General features: G+C 38.4%; 1 protein-coding gene across 2 annotated transcripts; it reads right to left on the bottom strand.

The window, feature by feature from the left end:
* Positions 1-5,683: 5,683 nt before the first annotated feature.
* LOC114039066 (inosine-uridine preferring nucleoside hydrolase-like) lies at positions 5,684-18,300 on the bottom strand. Of its 2 annotated transcripts, none has more exons than XM_027856675.1 (6): positions 18,254-18,300; positions 16,896-17,089; positions 14,243-14,419; positions 12,207-12,318; positions 8,245-8,381; positions 5,684-6,042 (listed from the first exon to the last, which is right to left on the bottom strand). In XM_027856675.1, exons 2-6 carry the CDS (start codon positions 17,076-17,078, stop codon positions 5,692-5,694), a joined length of 960 nt encoding a protein of 319 aa, XP_027712476.1. In that variant the 5' UTR covers positions 17,079-17,089; positions 18,254-18,300; the 3' UTR covers positions 5,684-5,691. The 2 variants fall into 2 exon arrangements, with proteins under 2 accessions (XP_027712476.1, XP_027712477.1); XM_027856676.1 differs by having other exon boundaries at positions 16,896-17,092; positions 18,254-18,282.
* Between the last annotated feature and the right edge of the window lie 2,022 nt (positions 18,301-20,322).

Raw genomic sequence — 20,322 nt, 5'->3', positions numbered from 1 at the left:
TCTGGTCTTAGACACTTACAAGCGGTGTAAACCTAGGCAAATCACTTAATTATGTTTGCCTCACTTTCCTTACCTGTAAAATGAGCTGGAGAAGGAAATGGTAAAACCACCCCAGTATCTTTGCCAAGAAAACCCCCAAATGGGGTCACGAAGGGTTGGACACAACTGAAAACAACTGAACAACAACAAAAGATTTTGATCATTTGCTCTAATGGATGTAACTTATCATAAAGGCTTCCTAAGCTACAAGCACAATTGTCCCTATGGAAATGTGGGGGATGGATTGTTTCATCCTGGCATGACTGTACCGGACTTCACCTTTGAGGTACCATACCCTCACTCTCCATCAGACTCTCTCCTGTGCTGCTGCTCTTTTGTCCCTAAGTCAACTTAATTTATCTCAGAATAAGTTTTGACTGACTCTAACTTAACAGAAGAGCACAAGCTATGGTGTGTTCTACTATGCGAGCAAAGTTCTGATTTTGGTTCCAGCAGCAGGAATAGCCTACCTTACTACAGAGTGACTCATCACTTGTTTGATGATTTCATGATGAAGTCTTTGGTCATCCAATAAACCATTTTTACTCTTAGATTTTAGAGTCAAATACCTTTCCTCAGTTCTGTCCACCACTGAAAAAAGTAAGAGTGGCCTTGATCCTGAGATGTCATAATGGCAGCCTTCGTCTTAGACTCACAGTTCTGGGCACTGAAAGAGAGGGAGTGGTTGGTCTAAGATCACGTAGCTAGTATGTGTCAGAAGAAGTACTTGAACCTTCATTGTTGTTTGTTTGTTTCGTTTTATTTTTTACTTTGAAATTGGCTCATTGCCAATAACATTGCCTCTTTGATTACATTTTAATTGATAGGAAATGACTAGTTATGAAGTGGAAGTAATTTCCAAGTCAGATGTCTACATATAATTAGACCATCAAAATATCTGAGCAAAGATCAGAACCAACATTAAATTAGAAGAAAGATGATGGAGGCAAATTCAACCAAATCTGTTTAGACAAGTTGCTGAAGCTTAAAAATGGATTAGAGAATAGACATTAAAACAGACTATCACCATTTCCTAAGGAAGTTTAATCAATATAAGTCATTCACCATATCAAGGAGTCCAAAAGAATCTAGAAGCCAAACACTACTTGATATCCTTACCAAAGAGATATGACTTCTAAGGGCAACACCCATTTAGAATGTAAGTTTGTATAAAAAGCAAAGGAGGATGGTAAAAGACTATGAATAGTGTTATCCCCAGAAAATGGTGAGAAGTGATGTACATATGTGGAAACAAGATTAGTTAAAACTTGTCATAGCAAGAGCCTTTAAGGTTGAAACCATAACAATGACTAATGAATAAAAAAATTTTTAAAAATATCTGTAAATATTTCTTTAACAATTTCCTCAATTTATAAGAGTAGATCTACTACTGTTGTGGTTGCTCAGTTGTTTCAGCTGTATCTGACTCTTTGTGACCCCGTTTGGAGTTTTTGTGGCAAAGATACTGGAATGGTTTGCCATTTCCTTCTCCAGCTCATTTTACCGATAAGGGACTGAAGCAAACAGGGTTAAATGACTTGCCCAGGGTCACACAGCTAATAAGTGTCTGAGGCTGGATTTGAACTGAGGAAGGTGAGTCTTCCTGATTCCAAGCCCAGTGCTCTATCCATTGCACCACCTAGTTGCCCAGATCCACTACATTTGGACACTAATTCACAGACCCCAATATGTAGTATGACGAAGCAGAAAGGCCATTCAATAAATCAAAGATGAGCTAATCAAGCATACCCAGAAATCTATTTTGTAGGAAGCACAATTTTGAAGGTTTTAAGGTATTGATTCTTCTTCAAATAACTGATATTGGGGAGAATACCAACCACTTAGAAAAAAATCAGACTCTTGTTAGCAAAAACAGTGACCAAGAAAATATCAATAATTACTAACCCATATGCCTCCAAAATTGTAAAGAAAATAATACATGCATCTAGGGTATCTTCGATTAAAGTATAAGAAAAGAAGAGGCAGGCTTTTCCCAAACAATATTCTATGGCAATCACATCTTAACAGCTGCAGAATTGACTGAAAAGGGCATAGAATACAAGATGTCACTGGAGAAAAACATGGCAGCTGAATGCTCTTGCTCCAGCAAGATGTTTCTCATACATGTGTTAAAATCAGACAGGATTCCTTGAAAAAATGTAACAACATAAACAACTTTTTCAATAATAAAATTAACAACAAAAAATGCATAAGACAAAGAAAGATAACTCAGCAGAGGCGTTTGCTACTACCCTGGAGAATGCCTAGCACAGTATCAGATTGGGATGAATGATGAGTTCTTCAAGATCCTCCTCTTTGTGGGTGACATGTTTCTCGTTGCATCAAGCCCCAAAACATTACAATCTTCTACAGGGAGTCTACAATCATTCAGAAGAATCCAGCCTAAGTACTCATGGAGGGAAAACAAAGAAGATGAAAAATACTTATTATCCACACTAAGATATACAGTTAAGTGGACAACCCACTGAGCTAGTCTCTCTGTGTGTGTGTGTATGTTAAGATAGACAATGAACAGGACCCAGAATTAAACAGAAGAAGGAGAGTGGATTAAACTGCCTCTGAACAATTGTGCAACAATTTTAATAATCCCAACCATCTCCTTGAAATGGGCTAATTTTTTCTGTTTAATCTACTTTTTCAAAAACTTGTAATTAGTTTTTTTTCGATTAGCAAGCCTTTGTTTTGTGTTCCCTTCCTTACCACAGAAAAGGAAAGAAGAAAAGCAAAACTGTTGTAACAAATATGCATAGTTAAGCAAAACAAATTCTGTAATAGTAGTGTCCAAAAATGTATCTGATTCTGCATATTTAGTCTATCACCTCTCTGTAGGAGGTGGTAGTATTTTTTGTCATCAGGCTTCTGGAATCATGGTTGATCATTTCATTCTTCAGAGTTCTTGAACCTTTCAAAAAATGTTCATTTTTTTCCACAACTTTATTGACATAGTAATAAATTGTTCTTCTTGTTCTATTCACCTTACTCTGTTATCAGTTCAAACAATTTTCCCCGGTTTCTTTAAAATCTCTTTCTTTTCTTGCAGCACAATAGTATTTCATATACCATATTTTGCCCAGCCATTCCCCAGTTGATGGGCACCTCCTTAGTTTCCAATTCTTTGTCACTACAAAAATTCTAGAAATATTTTTGTAAATAGAGAAACTTTTCCTCTTTCTGTCATCTCTTTGGAGTACAGGTTTAGTGGTGGTATCATCTGATGCAGTATGCCTGTATGTCATGGAATATCACGGTCTCTGAAGCTTTGAAGTCACCCCAAGAACACTGGAGAAATGCACAGTAAGGGTAAGCTGTAATACTTTGCAAAGCGCTCTATCACTCAAGAGGGAGGTGGGTTGGTCATATGTCATGAGTAAATGATAATGAATGGGCAGCTCACATGCTCCATTTGCATCCATGCAATGTCAAGTGATCTAGGGGAAGGATCACAGCATTTTGGATGGACGTCCCCATGAATAATTTATGGAAAGACACGGATAAGAGTCATATGGGATGAGAAGATGTGGATGACTCCACTCCCCTGGGGGAATAGCCACATAAACAAATGTCTCAATACATGAAAATATGAAGGAGTATCAGAGAATGTGCCCCTACACATTGTGCCTTTGGTGGCTAACCAACTTATCCATCCCTAGTGCTGGCACAAAACCTTTTTTTTCTTTGCTAGTGATTTGATTCTTCTGGTTGTTATTCTGATTTTTTTTTTATCATTCTCCCTTCTCCCCTCCCCAATGAAAACAGCATTATCATATCAAGGCTCTGCAGGGTTTTTACACAGTAGATTAAGTACCAGATTTGGAGTCAGAAAGACCTGAATTCCAATCCTTCTGATGTTTACTAGCTGTTTGACCTTGGATAAGTCGCTGAACTCCTCTCAGCCTCAGTTTTCTCCTATGTAAAATGGGGATGATAATAGCACCAACTCCACAGGTTTGTCATGAAGCTCAAATGAGGTCATATATATAAAGCACTTCGCAAATCTTAAAGCATTACATAAATGTTAGGTAGGTAGGTAGGCAGGAAGTAGTAGCAGTAGTATCATTATCTTTCCTCTATGTCTATCTTTGAGTTTCTAAAACTAGGAACTTGGCTTACACCCAACATTCCTTCATCCTCATATAGACATATGGGAGGGGGACAGGGTGGCCATATGTCACTGTCCTCCATAAGGGTAGGAACTGTGCCTTCTTTAATCTTCGTTAATTCTCCAAGATGTACCACTGTGTCCTGCTTTATGGTGCAAATCACATAGAACACCGTGTGATCTTTAGCAACGTTTGTTGAATTGCACGAATATCTATTCAGCCCTATCTTTCCTTTTCTTCCCTCATGCAGTTGTACTCGATGACTTGTGGTCTACAACAGAATGGGACAGGAGCTTTTAAGGGAACCTCAAAAAAGAGAATATATTAAGAAGTCAAAGAACTATATTATTGTTAATTTTTAGATTCATTGCCTCAATAAGACCCATTCTTCTCTTCTCTCCAAAGCTAAGTGAGGTAAAGTTCTTTTCTTTCTCTAGAATTGAGTATCAGCTCCTTTTCTCCCTTCTGTTATTCTCTCCCATTCAGCTCACTGTACTTGGCCCATGGCAATGCTTTTCAGATTGAGTATAGAGAGAGAAGGGTAAAGGGTAAAGAGTCTGAAAAGAAAGATTTTAAACCAACAATCAAATGTACCAGGGTCAGATAAGTTTTAAACTTTGTTATAAAATTTTTAAACATGCCATCACTTTGGATAGTACTCATTTTTTCCCCTAGACTTTCTTTACTGATTGGGCAAGTCCAATATACTATTTAAGGCAATTTTTACGGAGACAATATGTTTTTTATAATATTTTCATGTTTATAGATTAATAAAGCAGAGAGAAACACAGTGCCTTTGTATATGTCCATTTTTCAAGTAATCAGTCAACTTCTGTTGAGTACACACTAGGTAGAAAGTACTATATCCCAGAGAAAAAGAAGACACAGACCATTGTCACGAATAATAATAAAACCATATCAGTCAGAACTTGAACTTTTATTAAACAGAAGACTATTTCCATGGGAACAAACTGAATTCTAATTTAAACTAGAAAATCAAGACAAAAAGTAGCATTTGATGGTCTGCCTTTGTCAATTATTTACAAAGCCATCTGTAAGAGGTAAAGGAAATTAAATCACTGAATTCTCTCGCAATGTCACAATGGATTCAGACATAGCCATTGCTTTTGAAAACTGCAAAGATCTCAGACTGGAGTCCATGCAATGCAATCATATGAAAATAGTTTGAATTCACACAAATAAAGATACTTAAACATTATCCCTCATGAAACACCAACATGCTGAAACCTTATCAGAACTCAGTTTCAGTGAATATTTTGAAATTTCCTTTAAGATTTTAAAATTAGAATTTGGTTCTAATATTTGGATGTGTATTTGAATCTGAATTATTTCAAAATATCTGATATTGTAATTTTTAGCTGAATACCTTTTTAAAACAAAAATTATTATATGTGAGATTATAATGGAAACTTTATTTCAAGTCAAATGAGATAGCATATGTAAAGTACTTTGCAAATATTAAATGCTATATCAATGCTAGCTATTGTTATTATTATGATTATTATTATTACTATTTCAAAGCAGCCATCAGAAGACCTTTGAATTTTTCCATATCCAACTGTTTTGCAATTGAAACTTTGTTTTCCTTCTGAAGCCTGTCTTCTATATCCAAAACCATCATTCCTCGGGTATGGGAGCCAGTTAGTTCCACAGATACGGCACAGAACATGGATTCTGTGACCAAGTCCTCATCAATTGCAGCTGCCATTGCAAAGCAATCGCAAGACACAAATCCTGGTTTCCGGTAGAGGGCTCTTAACTCGGGAATGGGACGCTTTTGATACCCTGTGGTTACTGTATAGATTTCTTTCAAAAATCTTGCTTTTTCACTGTCCTGTGAAGTACACTTTTCATAAAATTCCTACAGACATAGAAAAATACAAATGCTCTTCATTATCTTTGTTCTTCATTCTTTTTTATGATCTGCCATGAGAAAAGGCTTATTGTCATGCTTACGTACTAACATACTCATTCCTCCTTTTCCTATCTTCTAGATGTGGGTATTATGGCGATCAGCCTTGGGAAGCCCTGAATTCAAGGGCTACCTAAATATACTTCCTGTATGACCCGGGGAAAGTCACTTAAACTCTCAGTGTTCTAGGCAACTATAATTGCTGAGAAGATGAGACCTGCATTAAGAAGGAATTTCACCACCCAGGAATTTCCTACCCCAAGAAAATCATAGGTCCATTCCCTTTCTCTATCCCACATTGTACTTTAACTGATGCAACATTAAAGCAGGACATTAAAGCAACAGAGCAGAAAAGAATGAATATGAGAAGTACATGGAGTCCTCCGTAAATTCAAAGTTTTCTCATTTGGAGGGTCAGGGTTTCAGGCACATCTGGATCAGTGGAGTCTGCAGGGCTATAGCACTTTGATGATCAAAGGCTCCTAGGTCTCTGGTTCTCTCCCTCAGTCTATTTATTCTAAAGATGCTAATAAATAGCCCTGTACAATGGAGCCAATTAATTGCTTGAGAGGTGGTTTGGCATAGGGAGAGAATGCCAGTCTTGGAGTAAGGAACACCTGGGTTTAGTTCCACCGCCTCTGACACATCCTGGCTATACGACTGTGGGCTCTCCAGGCCCCAGGCCACTCACTGAGAAGAAAAGTAGCAGAGCAGGAGCTGATTCACTGTGGGGAGTATTCCTTCCTGGGCCCTCCTCATGACCCCCAAAATCACAAGTTTGCTAAAAAAAAAACTACTTCACTGTAGGGTATCTTTAAATACTGCCCCCTTCAAATCTGTATTTATTACTTGAGGGAAGTTTGAGAAGAAATTTAGGCACTGAATGTAGGTACTTCGTTAAGTCTAGAATAATAAATAAAGCCTTGATTTGTAGCATTTGTTGATTTCAGAAAGACAGCTTTCTGAAGGAGTTTGACCATGAAGAGGAGGAGAGATGAAGGACAGCTAGCAGGGATGGTACCTAAAGCATTCTTATTGCAAAGATGAGGGATTGCAATAGATAAAAGTAAAGAATGTAAATACTGGCATTTCTCTTTGGATTTGCCATTCTTTTTTTTTTCCTCGGTGAGGCAATTGGAGTTAAGTAACTTGCTCAGAGTCATACAGCTAGTGAGAGTTATGTGTCTGAAGCTGAATTTGAACTCAGGTCCTCCTGACTTCAGGGCTGGTGCTCTATCCACTGCACCACCTAGCTGCCCCGATTTGCCATTCTTTTCATTGGGCAACGAGATGCTGAAGTAGACAGAGTGTGGGGCCTGGAGTCAGGAAGACCCAAGTTCTAATCTGGCCTTGGACACTTAATAGCTGTGTGACTCTGGGCAAGTCACTTAACCTTGTTCGCCTCAGTTTCCTCATCTGTAAAATGAGCTGGAGAAGGAAATGGTAAACCACTCCAGTATCTTTGCCAAGAAACTCCCCCTCCAAGAAAGAGAGGTTACAAAGAGTTGGACACAACTAAAACAACAACAAAACAACAATTCTTTTCATTCTATGTTACTTAACACCTCCATTTCAGTTTTCATACATACTATGTCTAATACTGCTACATACCATGTCTAATATGCTACTATCGCTAAAATAATGCAAACATGACTGCATATGTCCACCTGAAGACATGGTAATAGTGGTTGCTGATTGTGTGTGTGTGCGTGTGCATGCGCGAGGCTCGAGCACGTGTTTAAATCAAATTCTAGGAATCTTCATTAGCCCAATAGCCACGATGGTGGGATGTGAAGGTAAATGTTTAACTACTGGCTGGGGGAAGGGAAAGAAGTAGGGCAACTATGTACTTCAGGACATATTTTTAAGTTTAATCTGAATTATTAATATCTTCTCCATCCCATTCTTAAGTCTAGACAATCAACAGAACAATAAATGAAGCCCCGATGATTTCCAAGGTATAAATACTCACACTGAAAATTAACAATTGGCCCTCACCATTCATTGTGAGCTGGCTCTGGCAAGCCCCTGACTGAATGTCACTGAGTGTTAAAAAAGAGAGTTAGAGACTGAATCCTTTCTTCTACCATGAAGGGTATGTCATTGCATATTTCAGAAATGCAAGGGGACAATGAATATCTAACAACTTACCCAAGGTAGCGAATTAGAACTTGCAAATTCCCAAGTCGTAATAGCAGTTGGACAAGTATATTCATTTAAGACAATGTAAGCTGCCTCTGGGTCTGCTGCAAAATTGAATTCTGCACAGATATCAATGTTTCCTCTGGCTAGTGAAATACATAGAAAGAAACACAAAAAATCATTCACTAGATCTTATATTTTCTCATTGTCCAAATAAATACATAAAAATGGAAACAAATTCTAGAAAGAAAGAACTCAACTAATTAGTTGTTCAGTGAAAGTTCATGAATAAGTTGGTTCTTTAGGACCCAAGTATTTTCCCATAGAAACAATGTTATAGACATTAATCAGAATCCCAGGTCAGCCTATGAAACCTACCTAACCCATAATGTCCTTAAAATATCTAGGCACATGGCTAATGTGGGAATTTGTTTTGCATGATTATATATATTTGTAACTGGTTTTGTTTTTCTTTCTTTCTCAATGGAATAGAGAGGGAGAAAGGAATGGAGAGTATTGGAAACTAAATATAATATAAAATTGAAATAAAATTATATATATAGTCATATAAGCATATAACTTTTATAACAATGTCTCTGTTGGAAAATGGGACTAGAGTTCTGACTTCAGACTGTCTTTAAACATATCTCCACTCCAATATCACCTCCCCAGTTTCCACAGCCTAACTCCGGCAGAGGGAAGAGGGGACTCCCTCTCACCTCTCTCCACTGAACAAAGGAAATAGAGATTCCCTCACCACTAAGTCACTGATGGGGTGTCTGTGATTTAGGATAGGGCCTCTAGTAATGATAGAGGTGCAAAGGGGCTGGCACATATGAAGATGTGTGGGCTTCAGAGGTTTGAGAGGTAAGAAGATGGGGAAGGAATGACCATTATAGATTGACAACGTCTTTGCCTCTTACCTACCCATTTATTTCTTTCCAGTTTTGTTGAATCAAAATAACTAAGCTTTGAAAGTCTTCATGATCTTTCTTAATAGTGAGATCTTAATTGAAAATTGTATTCATAACAGTAGTAAATGACCATAATAATCTAGTGTTTAATAAATGCAAAGATACAAGCTTTTGGGGCAAGAACTCACTATTTGACAAAAATTGCTGGGAAAACTAGAAAACAAATTGGCAGAAACCAGGTATAGACTAACATCTCACATAGTATACCAAGATAAGGTCAAAATGGGTACATGATTTAGAAATAAAGGGTAATACAATAAGCAAATTAGGGGAGCATGGAATATTTTACCTGTCAGATCTATGGATAAGGGAAGAATTTATGACCAACAAGATATAGAGAGCATTACAGGATATAAAATGGATAATTTTGAATACATTAAATTAAATCATTTTTGTACAAACAAAACCAATGCAGCCAAGATTAGAAGGAAAGCAGGAAACTGAGGGAAAATGTTTACAGCAAATTTCTATGATACAGGCCTTATTTCTCAAATATATAGGGGGAAGGTAGGTGGCGAAGGGGATTGAGCACCGGCCCTGGAGTCAGGAGGACCTGAGTTCAAATCCAGCCTCAGACTAAACACTTGTCAGTTACTAGCTGTGTGACCCTGGGCAAGTTGCTTAACCCCAATTGCCTAAAAATTTAAAAAAGAATCAAATATATAGATAACGGAATCAAATTTATAAGAATGTGAGTCATTCTCCAGCTGACAAATGGTCAAAGGATATGAACAGGCAGTTTTCAGAAGAAGAAATCAAAGCTATCTATGGTCATGTGAAAAAATGCTCTAAATCACTATTAAAGAAATACTCTAGGGTCAGCTAGGTGGCGCAGTGGATAGAGCACCGGCCCTGAAGTCAGGAGGACCTGAGTTCAAATCCGGCCTCAGACCAAACACTTGACACTTACTAGCTGTGTGACCCTGGGCAAGTCACTTAACCCCAACTGCCTCAAAACAAAACAAAAGAAAACAAAAAAAAGAAATGCTCTGAGGTACTACCTCACACCTATCAGGATGGCTAATATGGCAGAAAAGTAAAATAACAAATGTTGGAAGGGATATAGGAAAATTGGTAACTAATGAACTATTGTTAGAATCATGAACTGATTCAAACATTCTGGAAAACAATTTGGAACTATGCTCAACAGGCTATAAAACTATGCATATCCTTTGACTCAGCAATACCACTGCTAGCTCTGTACCCCAAAGAGATCAAAGAAAAAGGAAAATATTTATAGCAAAAATATTTAGAGCAGTTCTTTTTGTAATGGCAAAGAATTGGAAATCAAGGGAATGCCCATAATTGGGGAATGGCTGAACAAGTTGTGGTATATGAATGTAATGGAATATTATTTGTGCTATAAATATGACAAGCAGAATGCTTTCAGAAAAACCTGGGAAGACTTACATGAACTGATGCAAAGTGAAGTGAGAAGAAGCAGGAGAACATTGTACACAGTAACAGCAATACTGTATAATGATAAACTTTGAATCACTTAGCTATTCTCAGCAATATAATGATCCAAGACAATTCTCAAGGATTGATAATGAAAAATTCTATCCATCTCCTGAGGAAAAACTGATGGATGCAGGTCAAAGCATTTTTCCTTTTAAATTTTATTTTCTTGTTTTTGGTGTTTTCTTTCACAACGTGGCTAATATGTAAATATGTTTTGCATGACTGTATATGTATAATCTATATCAAAGTGCTTGTCTTCTGAAGGAATAAGGAGAGAAAGAGGGAGAGAATTTGGAACTCAAAATTAAAAAGAAACAAATATTAAAAATTTTATATGAAACTGGAAAAAATAAAATATAAAAATTTAAAAACTAATGGTAAAATGTTTTTATATGAAATTAGAAAAAATAAAATATTAAAAAAAGAGAAAATTGTATTCATAGCAATTGGTTTGACTTAAAGCAGTAAATTGCTTTGTAGAAAGAGGAAAGGAAACCAAGGGATAAAGCACTTTAAATTGTCTGGCAATTGTTTATATGTAGGGGTAAGTTAACTTTCCTCTAAAAGTCAAGAATGACAAACTCATTCTGAAATGGAAATTAGAATGCTGATCTTCTTAAGGGCAGGGTCTTTTTTTGTTTGTTTGTTTGCCTTTTTTGTATCCCCAGCTTAGTTCTATGCCTGGAACAATGCTTAAAGATGATGATGATACTGGTGGTGGTGGTGATGAAGAAGGTGATGATGATGATGAAATTAGAGGAAATATACTATCCTTCCAAAAGGTATTTTTATCATTGTTTTATTATCACTAATTGTAATTAATAAGGAATTATCAATTAATTGTTGATAAGCATTATCATTACTTTTAATTGTAATGACTATGTAGATATATGTATATATCTTTCAAAATTATTTAGGGGAAAGGATAAGGGACTGATCTTTAGAGGGGTGGGTTGGGGAACAGATGAAAGCAGTGTATAGAAGGATATTTAGATTTATGGGAATGGGAGGATAAGGGAGGGATTGTTGGAGGGGGAGTAGTTTAAGTAACAGGAGGGTAAAGTAGCGAGTAGAAGTAAAGTAGAGGAGTCAGGAGGGATAGGAAATAAGAGATATGCACAAATATAAAAATAAAGATTAGGAGTAGAATCTGTTAGGGTAAGCATATGTGTTTATATGTATGTATGTGTATATATATATAACCACATTTAATTGTAGCCTGGGGTGGGCGGTGAAAGGGAGAAAAAGGGGGAAAAAAGAACAAAGTAAAAAGTGTGCAGCAGAGAACAAAAGAAAACCTACAAGGAAGCAAAGAAAAGATGGATAGCTCTCAACACAATGCATAGTATTTAACATATAGGCTTTCTTGAAATGAAGATTTATTGCCATATATTTTGAATCCTCTCTTACATTCTGTTGTGCACGTGACATATTTTTCTTTTATATTTAACTTTTAATATAAGTTTACAATGTTTCTTTTTCTTTTCTTATCATGTATTTAAGTTTTAATTTAATTTTTTTTAAAAAACTACTTACAGTACATATTGCCTCCCATTATAAACATATTTTTAATTTTCTTAGGAAATATTGGGTCCATTTTCACTGCCAGAGCTAAATTAGTCAAAGGCCCAGTAGCAATCAGAGTTACCTGCAAAATACAAAGTCATACTTCTCTACATTTTATTATAACTAGTCAGAGACTTATAAAATCTTAGAGTTAGCAGTTATTGCAGAATTTATATTGTACATCCCCCTACCCAAACCACCAATCCCAACTACATTACTACTCTCAAGTTGGACATCTAGGCTCCGCTGGAAGACTTCAGAGAAGGGGAATTTACTAACCCCTTTGAAGCCACCTGCCAATAATGGTATGTGATAGTTCTAATCATTGTGAAATTTCTCCTAAGATAAAATAGAAATATGTTTCCACATAAGTTTCACCCATTTACTATAGTTATACCTTCTTTAAAACTTGAAGACAGCCATCTTGCCCGCCCTTACCCCCTTTTCTCCAGGCTAAATAAACATTCCCAGGTCTTCAACCGAACCTCATTAGCCTTCATTTTCTTAAGGCACTTGAGTACCTCTTCACCCCTCTCTAGATATACTCCACTCCTCCAGTGGCTCTTCTGAATTGTGCTGCAAAATTCTCCAGAGAGAGTATTCTACAAGACTAAATACAGTGGGTCTTTTATCTATCTCTAGACTTCTATTTAATGTTGCCCAAAGTCGTTTTTGTTCTTGGGAGCCACATCATGCTGCTGCCTCATTGAGCTTGCAACATACCATCTCCTCCACCTCCACCCGGTTTTGTTTTGTTCTTAAAACACAAACTGGTTTTTGGCTGTGTCTCCCCTAACTTACATTTGCATAGTTGTTTTTTTTTTTCAAGCTCAAACAGAACTTTACCCTTAGACCTTTAGATTTCATCTTTTTTTTTTCCTTCTGCCCATTATCCTGACAGTTCTGTCATCCACTATATCAGCTAATCTTTTCAGCTTCCCAGTAGTTACAAATTCAATAAGCATAACATCTATGCCTTTGGTCTACGTTATTGATGAAATTAATTGTTGACAGAGCCAGGGCAAAGACAAAGCGTTGGTATATTCCACTAGAGACTTCTTTCCTCTAGCTCCATTGGTCCATCCATCAACACTCACTGGGGTAAGGTAATAAGCTTGCATCACAACACTTTTACTCAGTTACAAAAAGCAATTATTTCATTCACCTGAATATCAAGCATAATGAATGGCCCCGGACAAAGCTTCTAGTAATAGCAAAGGTCTAAAGGGGCTGGGAATGGTTAAAGGTATGTGGGCTCCAGGAGTCTGAGAGATAAGTTATTATAGATCTAAAGCGTTGTTACTTCTTAAAGAAGTACATGTCAAATATACAAGAATATCAAAGATAAAAGAATAATGTAGGATAGCAACTTGTTTCAAGGCAATTTCTATCTGAACATTGTCAAATATAAGATGAGAACAATAACAATAGTAACAGTAATAATACCTTACATTTGTATAGCATTTCCATAGATTACAAAGTATTTTCTCATACCAAAACAAAACAAACAAAACACTCCTTGGGTCTAATCAGCCAATCAGTTTAAAACCACCTATGTGTATTTATCATCCAGCCTCCATCTATCACTCTCTGGGCCATAAAGATTTAACTTTGGGGCAGCTAGGTGGTGCAGTGGGTAGAACACCCACCCTAGAGTCAGGAGGACTTGGGTTCAAATCCGACCGCAGACACTTGACACATAATAGTTGTATGCAAGTCATGTAACCCTGTTTGTCTCAGTTTCCTCATCTATAAAATGAGCTGGAGAAGGAAATGCCAAACTACTCTAGTACCTTTGCCAAGAAAACCCCAGGTGGGGTCATGAAGAGTCAGACACAACTAAAACTACTGAACAACAAACATTATATTGTGTCAACAGGAGTCTAGTGCCATATGATAAAAGAAGATAACAGGTAAACACTTCCTTCCTTCCTTCACCCATGCATAAGTCTAGGTGCTAGAACAATGGCAGACCAACCATGGCACCACAGCCTTGACAATGTCACCTTGTTAGGTCTCTCACTGATGATCCTTATCATTGCAGCTACAGCGTGTTCCTGTTGCACTTGGTCGAATGCAGGAGCATTAGCATCAGGTACGTCCCCTAAACCGTCTGTTCCATAAAAATAATCTTTTTTCGTTGTATTAAGTAAAGGGGAAGAAGCGCCCTGGTACACTGGGATCTGAAATGAAATGTTCAGTGAGAAGAGTCAGACTGACCCAATTATTAAAAAAAAAATGAAAGGCTCATGTTTCCCATGTGAAAGCATGCAGCTATAAACATCAAATCATGTCAGCTGTGGTGGCACATGCGTGTAATCTCAGCTACAGGAGACCCAGGGGCAGGGCGATCTCTTGAGCTCCAGAGCTCTGCGCTAAGCTGATCTTGCCTGCATTAAGTCAGGCCTTGGTATGTGATGAATCCTCAAGAGCAGGGGGCTACCATGTTGCCTTAGGAGGGGTGAGCTGACCTCGGTAATTAAAGCTGCAAATCAAAGAAAGGTCTTGTGTGGATGAGCAATGGGATCCAATCTCGAGTGGCCCCTACACTTCCAGCCTGAGTGTGATTGAGAAACCCACTAAATTTTTAATTAATAATAATTATGAGTAATTACAAATTAAAAAGGTATTTGACTCCAAAATCTAAGAGTAAAAATGGTTTATTGGATGACCAAAGACTTCATCATGAAATCACCAATCTACAAGTGACGAGTCGCTCTGTAGTAAGGTAGGCTATTCCTGTTACTGGAACCAAAATCAGAACTTTGCTCACATAGTAGAACACACCATAGCTTGTGCTCTTCTGTTAAGTCAGAGTCAGTCAAAACTTATTCTGAGATAAATTAAGTTGACTTAGGGACAAAAGAGCAACAGCACAGGAGAGAGTCTGATGGAGAGTGAGGGTATGGTACCTCAAAGGTGAAGTCCACCAGGTACAGTCATGCCAGGATGAAGCAATCTATCCCCCACATTTCCATAGGGACAATTTTAGTTAAAAAAGACTAAATAGTGAGTTTTCTTCTAATAATGTTACTAAAATGACTTCTTTATGTCACAAATTCTTTTCCAAATGACATATTCTAGTTCTGGTGCTGTCCCATTTGCAATATAGATGGGGGCTGGAGGAACAAAAGTTTATAGTATCTCAGATTCTTCTACTGAGAGCTCAAAAATTCAAAGCCATGAACAAATACGTGAATAGATTAGGATAATCTTATGATTTTCACAAGAGCAGTTAGGTAGCTCAGTGAATAGAGTGCTGGGCTGTTAGGAAGACCTAAGTTCAAATATGGCCTTAGACACTGTGTGACCCTGGACAAGTCACTAACTCGTTTGCCTCAGTTTTCTCATTTGTAAAATGAGCTGGAGAAGGAAATAGCAAGCCACTCCAGTATCTTTGCCAAGAAACCTCAAATGGGGTCACTAATGACTGAACAACAAAAATGTAATATGTAAAAGGACTATACTTAACAAGTAGTCATTCAGCTTACTCCTAAAGCCCTGCTAGGAGGGGGAACCCACCACACCTCAAGTTTGTTTGCACAACTGATGCAAACTGCAGCTTTGACTAATTGCTAATCAGCTGAGTTAACTTGAAGATACTCTAAGTGTGACTTCGGTAATTCCATGTAAAATAACTGACCTACCAACGTTCACTAGTTTGTTTTTACAAGTCAAAATTTTGAAATGAAATAATTTTAATGCATTCGGTAGACAAATTATATCACTTAATGTAGTTGGAACATTAAACATATGACTTTATACATTTTAGCTTTTCGATTAGAATAATGGCTTGTAATATAAAAACCACTTCTCAATTTCTCCTTCTGTTTATTAGTGATTCTTGGATGAGAAGCAACATAGTGTAGTGCAGGGAGGGTGCTAGATTTGGAGGTAGGAAGAACTGGGTTTAAATCTCACCTCTGACCTAGCTGTCTAACCATGAATAAGTCATTTAATGTCCCTGAGCCTCAGACCACTCTTTGTGATCATTCCACCTTGGTAGAAGGAGTTCCCACATGAGGAAATCACAAGGGAACTTCATTTAAAACATCTACATCTTTAATAATTTATTTCAAGTGGAATTTTAAAAAATTTTCAAATCGCTGTGGAGTTTTATCATTCAGTCTAATCCAGTCATACTTTATAGTCCCTTTAAATTCTCATCAGTATACAGGACAATACGATTTTAAACAATGGATTTATATAAGCAATGGAGATGGACACTCCCGTATTTTTTCTTCTTTTATTTTTTTAAATCAAGCAGCAAACTTAGGTCCTGCAAGTTAGTTTTGTTTGTCTGTAAATCATTTTTGTTGTTCAGTCATTAGTGACCCCATTTGAGGTTTCTTGGCAAACATACTGGAGTGGCTTGCTATTTCAAATCCATCCTCAGATACTAGCTGTGTGACCCTGGTCAAATCATTTAACCATGTCTGCCTCAGTTTCCTCATCTATAAAATGAGCTGGAGAAGGAAATGGCAAAACACTCCGGTATCTTCACCAGCCTCAAATGAGGTCACAAAGAGTTGGCCATGACTTATCAATCAAACAACAAATCCCTAGTGCGTTGCCTTGAACATAATAGGCACTTAATATATGTCTATTGAACTGAATTGTTAATGTGCAATACAGAGACTCACAAGACAGAAAAGTTACCTGTAAATGGTTACACTTTTTTAATACCCGAAGGACATTTTTACACACATTTTCCACTGTAGTATTTCCGAAACAGCAAGTGATACCCAGGACTTCAACATTCGGCGCTGCCAGTGCCACCATTAAGGCAGCAGCATCATCCACTCCAGCATCAACATCAACCAACAATAATTTCTTTTCCATTGCTAGAATTTCTACTGAAAATAAGACCCAGAGGTAGACGCCTTTAGATTAAAAGAGTAAATGTAAATGCAATTAAAAGCTGTATACCTTACAAAGAAAAATTCTCCAATTGTGTAGATAAAACTTAAAGTGCCATAGGTCCTAATGAAGTTTTAAGGAAAAGTGGTTTTTTTGTAACATCCTATAACTCTCTCCTAGACTGCTTTTTCAGGAAAACATTACAGAGACCTTTACAGAGACCTGAAGCTGAAACTGAGGCATAGGAATCTTCAGAAGCCATTCAGTTTTGTTGTTAACAAAGCAAGGGAAAAGTCAGACGTCCTGACAGGACAGGAAGGCACCACCCTGGAACTGGGAGCCTTTTTTGTTTTATACCCCTGATCTCCTAGGCTTCATTTGGGCTAAAAGTCATGAGTGTGTGTATGTGGAGAGGGAGATGATGATGATGTGTGTGTGTATATGTATATATATACATATATACATATACACACACACGTTAGGGGAGGAAAAGGGGATTGCCACTCCATACCGGTATGTGTGTTTGGGGAGAATGAGGATGCCTATGTATGTGTGGGTATGTGTGTGTATGTGTGTTAGGGGAGGGAGAAAGGGTGCCACTATGTGTATATTGATATGTTTAGAGGAGGAGAAAGGGTGTGTTTGGAGGAGAAGATGGGGTGAGGGGTGCATTGTGTTTGGAGACAGAGAGATGAGGACAAAGTCTCTGTGCCAGCGTTAGGTGAGGGAGAGAGGCTGTCACTACGTCTGTGGAGGGGAGAAGAGGGGTTGTCATATGTGTTTGGAGAAGGAGACTGGGTGAGGGGTGTATGTGTATTTAAACAGAAAGATGAGGATGCTTCTGTGCATGTGTCAGAGGAGGGACAGAGGATATCACTATGTGTGTGAGGAGGTTTATGTGTGTTTGGAGAGGGAGGTAGGACTGCCATCGGGTGTGTTAATGGAGGGAGTCGGGGGTGCCACCGCGTGGATGTGCCGCACAGGTAGACAGGAACAAGGCATGCCAGGGACACACAGCCTCCACCCTTCTGGCCCGCCCCGCGCCTCGTGCGCCCTCCGGCTGGGCATTACACATCCACACCAGCTCTGCAGGGAGCTCCTTTGCCCCGGCTCTCGCCCCTACCCCCACCCCGCCCCCGCGAAGTCGGCGCCCGAACCTGTCTCCAAGCCGCGCGTGCCAGCAGCCACCGAGAGCCCACGGCTTCCCCAGACCAGGGCGCGCGCGCCGCGAAGACCCACGAGCCCGGCCTCGGTCACCCCCCGCGGGGCGACAGTCTCACGTGGCTCGTCCTAAAACACGCCTTCCTGTTCTCTGCACTCAAAATGGAGATCCTGGAGAGAACGATCTGCCCACCTACTCCGCGCAAATCTGGTGCTCGGCCACGTAGAAAAAGGCCGTTAGTAACAGACCTAATTTATTCATATTAATCAATAATTAACTCGTTACCAGGACCCAGCGTGCAGGAACTCGTGCACCCCATTCTCTAGTTACGTAACCTGAGCGGCTCACTGGAGCCCTGGAGTGAGGAAAACTGTCTCAGATTTTGAAAAATTACAGGTGGCATATTAACTGTACAATTTGCAAGACTGGTCTGCACCCTTCTTAACTGGACAGGCAACAGAGTCAAGATTTTTCCAATTCTTCCTCAAAGCATCTTTTTTTTTTTTGTTTGTTTTTGTCTTCAAAAGGGAGATTTTTTTTTTTTAGATTACAATCAGCTTACTTTAGATATGCATTTACAGGCAAATCGCAGCATCTTAAATCACATAATGTCCTCTAAAAAACACTTCCCAGGTGTTCATTCTAGGTCAGGGATTCTGAACTTGGGATCTGTCTGAGCCTAAAAGAAATTGCAGTACAATATAATTGGTTTCCTAGCTTATTTAATGTATTTAAAAACATTATTCTGAGAAGGGGTCTATAGGCTTCACCAGATTGCCAAAATGGATCCATTACCCAAACAAGTTTAAGGACCGCTGTTCCTAGATGGAGGATCTCTTCATCGTGGGGTTCCATTGATGCCAACAGCAATGTCAGGGGTCTTCTAGGAATTGCCTTAAAAATCAGCAAAATTAAAAAGAAAATAAATGCAAGAAAAAAAAATACCTCACGGGAGGTGCCGAAAGGAGGAGGAAAGCCCACCGCCTAGGTGCTTAGGATTAGTGTCCCACCTGTAAGACAACAGGGGTTAATATAGGTCAGAGGCACTCTGGCCATGCAAATATTAAAGATATAACAGGGCCACCTGAGGCTCCAGGTAATATCTCAGTAAATGAGAGTTGTTCAAGAGCAAATTCCTGGAGCGGAGGTAACTAGAATAATCTTCTAGAAGACCCAGTGAATAAAATCTGAGCAACAGCAGTGAAATGATGACACCAACTGGGAGTGCGATGGGAACGAGTGGTAAAAAATCCCGCAAAGTGAAAGTAGAAAGGCAGATAGGACATTTCTAAAGTTCACTCCCGCTCAAGAGGCTCCATTTGTATCCAGCACCTTGGATACAAACTACACACTCCCTTTACATACTGTTGGTTCAGCTGTTCAGCATTTAAAGACCATCACAATCTGGTTCCACTCAATCAATCAATATGTTCGTGTGTATTGTTTACCTTTGTGGCGGTCACTCTTCTAGGCACTGGAGATACAAAGACAGAAGGAAGAAAAAATAACACAAGAAACCAGTCCCTGAGCCCAAGGAAATTATATTCTATCAGGGAGGCAATATATACATAAATCAAATATGGACAAAGTATAGACAAGATGAATACAAGGTAAATTTATTGGAGTGGCTATTAGAAGCTGGGGGGGGGGGACTCAGGAAAAGTTTTATGTAGAAAGTGTGTTAAAGTAGTTTTAAAGCAAATAAGGATTTCTAAGAGGCAAAGGTGAGGGGGGAATCTGTGCAGGCACAAAGGCTGGGAGATAAAAGATTGAGATGGAGCTTTTCTTTTCCAATTTATTGCATATTTCTCTTCTTTGGATAGTCTGTATTCCAGCCAAAATGGCAGGCCTGCTGTGCCTCAGACTTGTAACTCATATTATTTTGCTGTTATCTTTATTCAGTTTAGTTAGTAGGTAGTGTGGGAAATCTGTTAGCAATGGACAGTTTCAGCTTATTTGCACATACACTAATGCCTATGAATGGTTTGCTTTTTTAATGAACATTTTGATATAATTATTTCTACTTTGTTTTGTTTTGCTCTTAGGATTTTTTGCTTGGGTACT

Source organism: Vombatus ursinus, unplaced genomic scaffold, assembly GCF_900497805.2.
Source record: "Vombatus ursinus unplaced genomic scaffold, bare-nosed wombat genome assembly UNPS02011591.1, whole genome shotgun sequence".
Lineage (NCBI taxonomy): Eukaryota > Metazoa > Chordata > Mammalia > Diprotodontia > Vombatidae > Vombatus > Vombatus ursinus.
The sequence above is the reverse complement of the archived record's forward strand: the minus strand, read 5'-3'. Positions and strand labels throughout refer to the sequence as shown.

Bases quoted from the DNA above. Each gene is read 5' to 3' on its own strand.
- LOC114039066 (XM_027856675.1), bottom strand. From the start codon at position 17,078: ATGGAAAAGAAATTATTGTTGGTTGATGTTGATGCTGGAGTGGATGAT. The intron at 12,319-14,242 runs GTGACATTGTCA...TGTATTTTGCAG, and splicing joins TCAGTGAGAGACCTAACAAG to GTAACTCTGATTGCTACTGG. The intron at 6,043-8,244 runs GTAAGTTGTTAG...CTATGTCTGTAG, and splicing joins GTTCTAATTCGCTACCTTGG to GAATTTTATGAAAAGTGTAC.